This window comes from Papilio polytes, unplaced genomic scaffold, assembly GCF_000836215.1.
Source record: "Papilio polytes unplaced genomic scaffold, Ppol_1.0 DF821289.1, whole genome shotgun sequence".
NCBI lineage: Eukaryota > Metazoa > Arthropoda > Insecta > Lepidoptera > Papilionidae > Papilio > Papilio polytes.
This window is the reverse complement of record NW_013527915.1, coordinates 3,726,627-3,732,628: the sequence shown is the minus strand read 5'-3', so window position 1 is coordinate 3,732,628 and position 6,002 is coordinate 3,726,627. Positions and strand designations below refer to the sequence as shown.

The 6,002-nt window shown below is 32.8% G+C and overlaps 1 protein-coding gene across 1 annotated transcript; it reads right to left on the bottom strand.

Moving 5' to 3' along the window:
• Positions 1-1,488: 1,488 nt before the first annotated feature.
• Positions 1,489-4,444, bottom strand: LOC106109257. The gene is made up of 3 exons (XM_013290672.1): positions 4,334-4,444; positions 3,385-3,607; positions 1,489-3,312 (listed from the first exon to the last, which is right to left on the bottom strand). Exons 1-3 carry the CDS (start codon positions 4,393-4,395, stop codon positions 1,501-1,503), a joined length of 2,097 nt encoding a protein of 698 aa, XP_013146126.1. The 5' UTR covers positions 4,396-4,444; the 3' UTR covers positions 1,489-1,500.
• Positions 4,445-6,002: the final 1,558 nt, after the last annotated feature.

Below are 6,002 nucleotides of genomic sequence, written 5' to 3'. Positions count from 1 at the left end.
CTGCAATTATGAACATCAGTTACAATCAAGGCCTCTTGCCCCCTTTTAAAAGCACATCAATTAAAATTGGCAAGGCACTCGACGCGGACGTAGGGCCACGTCCATATCCAATTAACGTTTTATCTAATCTCATCATCTCATTTACTGATGTTCACAAATAATTGTTATTAATAGTACCTACAGTACAATAATGCAGTATTTTTTTTCTTCTTTAATAACCTTAATCTACGGGTTTTCTATCTTTCTACTTGATCTATGATACAAATTATAATAGTTAAAACAGGATTTGAACATCACCTTTGAGAAAATATCGTTAAAAATAAGTTAGAATCAACAATTCTGTCAAAGACTGCTACACAATTAACAAAGATTCATCTAGAATTTCTTACATGCAAAGACTCATAGCATGATCACAAATAAGGCTGCAATCATTTTGTTCATGTTAAACACTTCATTACCAACTTTTTTGTTTCCTGTCATACGTTATAGAATAAAATAGCAGCTGTCTCTAGTAAGAATGCGATGCCAAATTCATTGTTTGGTGCACCGGAAAACTGATGAGTGCGCCAATAATATTGTAGTTCGTTTCCAACTAATGTTGGCGTCAAAACTTCTCTTTTAAAGGTACAATTTTTCAGTAACAATATGAACTATAAAAGTATAATTGTATTAAACCATCATTGTATAACTTCCAAGAGAAAAAAGTCTTAACCCTTTTGCTATGCATGAGTCACTAAACAGGGTCTGGGGAACTCCAAGGAACGAATCATACCACAATTTGTGTTCTAGAATCATCATCATCCCTCTTATCATACTACCGTAGGGTCGGTGCAACAGGTTTTGGTCCTCCAAATCTCTATCATACGTCATCTCAGTCATCATTTCCTTTTTGATCGTGTCACCTTTCACGCAATCCATCCGACTCTTTCTAAGTCTACCTCTACCGGTGTACCTCCACACTCATAACTAACGTTCTACTTGTAACATTCGATTCATCCCACCTCATAACATGCTCATATCATGCTATATATTGTAGGAAAGTAAATCATAGTTACAGCTGATTAACACGTAATACAGCCCTGCATATGACTAATGGTTCAGATAATACCCGTAAGTTTAGCTCAAACGTCTCAAACAGCTGTATTAGTATTATGAGGGTATCGTGTCGTCATCGTTGTGACAATGTACTCGAGGTTTGTGGCTGTCACATACTCGACTTGAACAAATGTCATGCACAACCGCTAATGTTACACAATTGCATATATATGATCTAGCAAAATAATCAAATAACTATATTGTAACTGTTTTGAAAATGACGAAGGCAATTTAAATTAAAAACGACTTACAAAAATACGTATATTTTGTTGATGTAGTTTTAAATTAATACATACGAATGTACATATCTCAAAAGCAATTAATTAAATTATTATGGATGTAAATTTAAAGTGTAAACAGCTGCGAAAGTATCTGTAGATAAATAGAAAAGAACTTTTGTTGAGTTCAATTCTTTTTAACAATCTCATAAATAGGTTCTTTAGAATCAAGTTGAAAATAAGGTACAGAATCAGCGTCGTAAATCCAAGAAATTGATGACGTACAGGAGTCAAGAGAATGAACAGTAGACTCTTTTTCCAAGTAGTGCTTCAGCCGCCATTGCGCTAATTGATCCTCATTCGGTTGTATCGCCGAAATGTAACTGGGGTTACTACTGTTAGTGCTTCTAGTCGAATTCATTCTTGTAAATTTCATCGGTAAATTGTTCAAATTAGGTGACATAATAAATATATTCCTATTACTGTTTGACAAATGTGTTTCATTCATTAAGTTATTTCTTATAGGTACTTTAGGTGGTAACACCAATGCATCAACTTGCTTATGTTTCACAAAAAGAACTCTCTTGCTTCCTTTCAGTAGTCCTGGGTTTTTACGAATTAGACCGTAAACTCCAAGAGCACCGAATGTAAGACAAACTATAGCGGTTATCGTACACAATAAGTAGATAGGATTCCTGTAATACGGTTGCTGAGATTTTGAAAAATCATAAACAACACATTCGTTAGTCATTACCGTTTTGTTAGAAAACGGGCAAAATATGTATTGATTGTTTTTATTTACGTTAAAAAGTCTCAGTACTTGCGGTAAACGGGAAACGCAGTATATTTCACGAGGGCAGTTGGCTCTATACCAAAGTAAACCATAGTCAGAAGGTCCATATGATGATATTTCGATAACTGAATTTGGTTGACTTCTCGAATAAAATACTGGTTTGAGCCATTTATTGTCCGTCGAAAATAAATCACATAAGCTATTAGAAACTGTCGGTATTAACTTGTAATTCTGAACTCTAAAGCTAGAACAGCGATATTTATTAGAGGCTGAAACTAAAGGTGTAATTTCATAGTTCACTTGACCGTCATACTCGCATAGTTTATTTTCAATATTCAATGTTTGATTGCTTCTGTTAAAGTTTTCATTAACGTCTTTGTCAGGAATTATAAGTTGTGTTTTTGAATCATTGGTTGTACAATAATTTTCAAATTCGGAAAACGTTAATCCGCGAACTTCTTTGGGATAGTAACATGAGGGTTCCACTATTAATAAATCATGCTTGTGCAATTTCCTTAAATCATTTATCGTACATTCACACATCCAAGGATTGTCTTGTAAATTGATTCTTGGTTTATGTTTTAGAGCGATTATTTGACTAAATAAACCAGTTGGTACTGTATGGATATAATTATTATTTAAAAACAAAATCTCTATGTTCATCAAATTATCGAATGTACCGTTAGAAATTACTGCGATTTTACATGAATTCAAATATAACATTTTGCAGTTTTGTAATTTTGAAAAGCTATTTTTGTTTAAAATATCTATAAATATATTTCTAGAAAAATCAACAGTAGTCAGTTTCTGTGGATTTGCTGAACCAGTAACGTTTATAGGATTCCATACGTTAGTCGCTTTGATATCTAAAGTTGTCAACGTATCGTCAAGCGTTTTCAATGCACTTGAATGAATTGTTAACAATTCAGTATTTTTAATTAACAGCTCCTGAATATTAGAGAGACCTATAAAAGTTTCTGGAAGCCAAGTGGTCAATGTTACATCCTCTAGACACAGAGTCCTTACATGTGTGGCGAATGGACTGATAAAAGCGTTGGGCGGTATGTGTTTTAGGTTTCCTCCGATAATAGTCAACGATCGTATTTTAGATCTCAAACCAGATAACCAATTCATTGGTAGCGTAGAATTAGTGAACATCGGATTTTTGAGCATCAAAAACATTCTTTCGCAGTTAGATTCCGTATCCTGAGAAACAAATATTACTTCTATAAATGGATATTCTCTTAATAACATTAGTATTATTAATTTATAGCTTACCATTGCAATGTTTATAATGTCTTCTTCGTGGCTATTATAATAAGGTGCATTATAGCATACCACTCTGCAACTGTCTGATTTACACCGGTTACTATTTGTGGGAGGTCTTTTTATTGGACCACGGAACGCCATAAAGACAATCAGAATGAAACTGACCACAGTTATTACACCGAATATTATTTGAACAACCAATCGTAACCAACCACGGCTGCATGATGTATTCCTAAAACGAAATTCTTAAAGTAATTTTAAGATTTCCTTACTGTATATCTATACTATTATAATAAAGCGTAAACACACACTTTTTTGTTATCTAAGATGTCAGCAGTTACAACATATTTTTGAATAAATCTTTTTTTAATAATAAGCCCCACGCTTACGTTACGCTTTAGGCTATATATTTTGACGACATTAAAATTAGGGGGTAAATATTTTGGTTAAAAACCCTAATGTGGGAAAGAGACCATAAGTTGCTGCCAACATCAAGGAAGCAAAATTTCCAAGATTTGTCATGTCGTGTCATTTTGACATTTGCTATTGATAATTTGACAAATGTAAACAACAAAATAAAATTTTCATAATTTCATGCGGATGAAGCCGCACGGTAACAGTTAGTATTATAATAAAAAAAAACAGTAAATACACTTTAGTAAATTAGTTTTAAACCTGAATCGTATAGAAAATTTACTTATGAAATATGTTATTACTGAACCAAATGCGTAAACTACATAATCTTACTGATATTATAAATGCGAAAGTTCAGATGGATGGATGTTTGTTAGAGTTTCTAGCCTAAACGGGTAAACGGATCTCGATGAAATTTGGCACAGATATAGAGGATAATCTGCAATAACACAGAGGCTACTCACTTTTGTTTTTCTTAATTCCACGCCGACAGAGTAACGGGCGAAAACTAGTAGTATATAAAAATCATAAAACAATTCCTCACCTTACAAAAGATGATAGCGTTGAGGTCTGTTTTTCGTTAAAATCTCTTCGAACGATTTGCATAATAAACAATATTTGCACTATTCTTTTATTCGGTTGTAGGTGGCAGGTATTGTCCGTCTGTTGAGTTTGACGCTTAATAAAGCTCTTGACAGTGAAAATGAACTGATACGGCCAATCGTCCTTTCCACTAATCGGTATCACTGATAAAGTGTGACAATAAAGTTATATCGAAAGTGTAATGGATGACAGATTAGGTAAAAATGTTAATATTGCGTTACAGCGTGAGATTTAAGCAATGCATTACATCAAATGCCTCATAAATTGTAATGCAAACGTAATTATTAAATTCGTTACGTACTTCATTTGTTTTTTCATAATGTCTTCATGTCTTGTACTTAAATTTAATAGCGCATCAGCTAGCTTTATCTCATAAACTAGCTGTTCCTCGCAACTTTGTCCCCGTAAAGTTAAAAAAATAATAAAACACGTCCTATATGTACTAATGAAAATTAATGGTGAAAGAATTTTTGAAATCGACCCAGTAGTTTATGAGTTATTTCAATACAATACAAAAATACAACATTACAAATGTCTCCTCTTTTTCAATATTGGTATAGTTTAGTTTTTCCTTGTAAATGACCTGATTTTGTTTATGAACGGGGTAATAATTAGTTTTTAAAATTATTATGATTTTTTGGTAAATACAATAAAAAGCTGTTTTTTAAGTTCAACATTAATTAATTGTATCTACATAATTTATTTCCCAAATCAGTGTATCATCATTTAAAAATAGTTTCACGAAATCCAAATCACCAATTGGAATTATATCCAATGTTGGCCAAATCCAATACCAACCAAATGAAAATGTATTTTCACGATAATTTACGCAAATTGCAAATTGTGCCATCAGAGCCACCAAAAGGTCATTAAATCGTCGGCGCCAGTACTTCCTGTACAAATATATCGGAATGGAAATTCGAACGAAATTAAAACCGCGTTATTTTGCATCCGTGTTATTAAAAAGCGTTCTGTTGGATATTTATTTTGACGAAAAATCCACTACAAAAATTAATTTAACAGTAACAAATACAAGAATAGTTGAAAAATTTCCGGAAATTAAAAAAAAAACGACTTCAAGCAGAAGAAAGTTGAAGGATGATACATGTTTTATTCAATTTATTTCTTCCTTCAATTAATTTCATAGTTTCATCGTCATGCATTTAAAGGGCAATCTGGCAATGATCTACATACTTATATAACTTTAAACTGTCGTGGTTTTTACAAATATAATGTTCGTAACACACACTTTTTTCACATTACCGCATCACTTCAGTCAACCCGTGAACATGGCGCATGCAACTGTGCTGAAAATCGGGAGCTAAAATAATTCAATCGTGGTAAGAAACCCGTATCTTACGAACATTATATCTACATACTTTCTCGACTAATATTAATGTAGGTTTTTATATGTGTTCCCAATGACGGTATATTTTCATTTCGATATAAATAAATACATCCATCGTCAGTGAAAACCAAAGTTAAATAATAATATACTCGTATGACACAACACACAAGCTTATTAACTATTCCGTTGCGGCTTTTATCGATGGCAACTGAAAATCTAAATGCAAATTTGCGGGGTTTCAGCTCCGAAATAAATTACTCCA

Coding starts and splice junctions, on each gene's coding strand:
- LOC106109257 (XM_013290672.1), bottom strand. CDS start 4,395: ATGCAAATCGTTCGAAGAGATTTTAACGAAAAACAGACCTCAACGCTA. Junction 3,608..4,333: donor ACGCTATCATCTTTTGTAAG/GTGAGGAATTGT, acceptor ATTTCGTTTTAG/GAATACATCATGCAGCCGTG. Junction 3,313..3,384: donor ACATTATAAACATTGCAATG/GTAAGCTATAAA, acceptor TTTGTTTCTCAG/GATACGGAATCTAACTGCGA.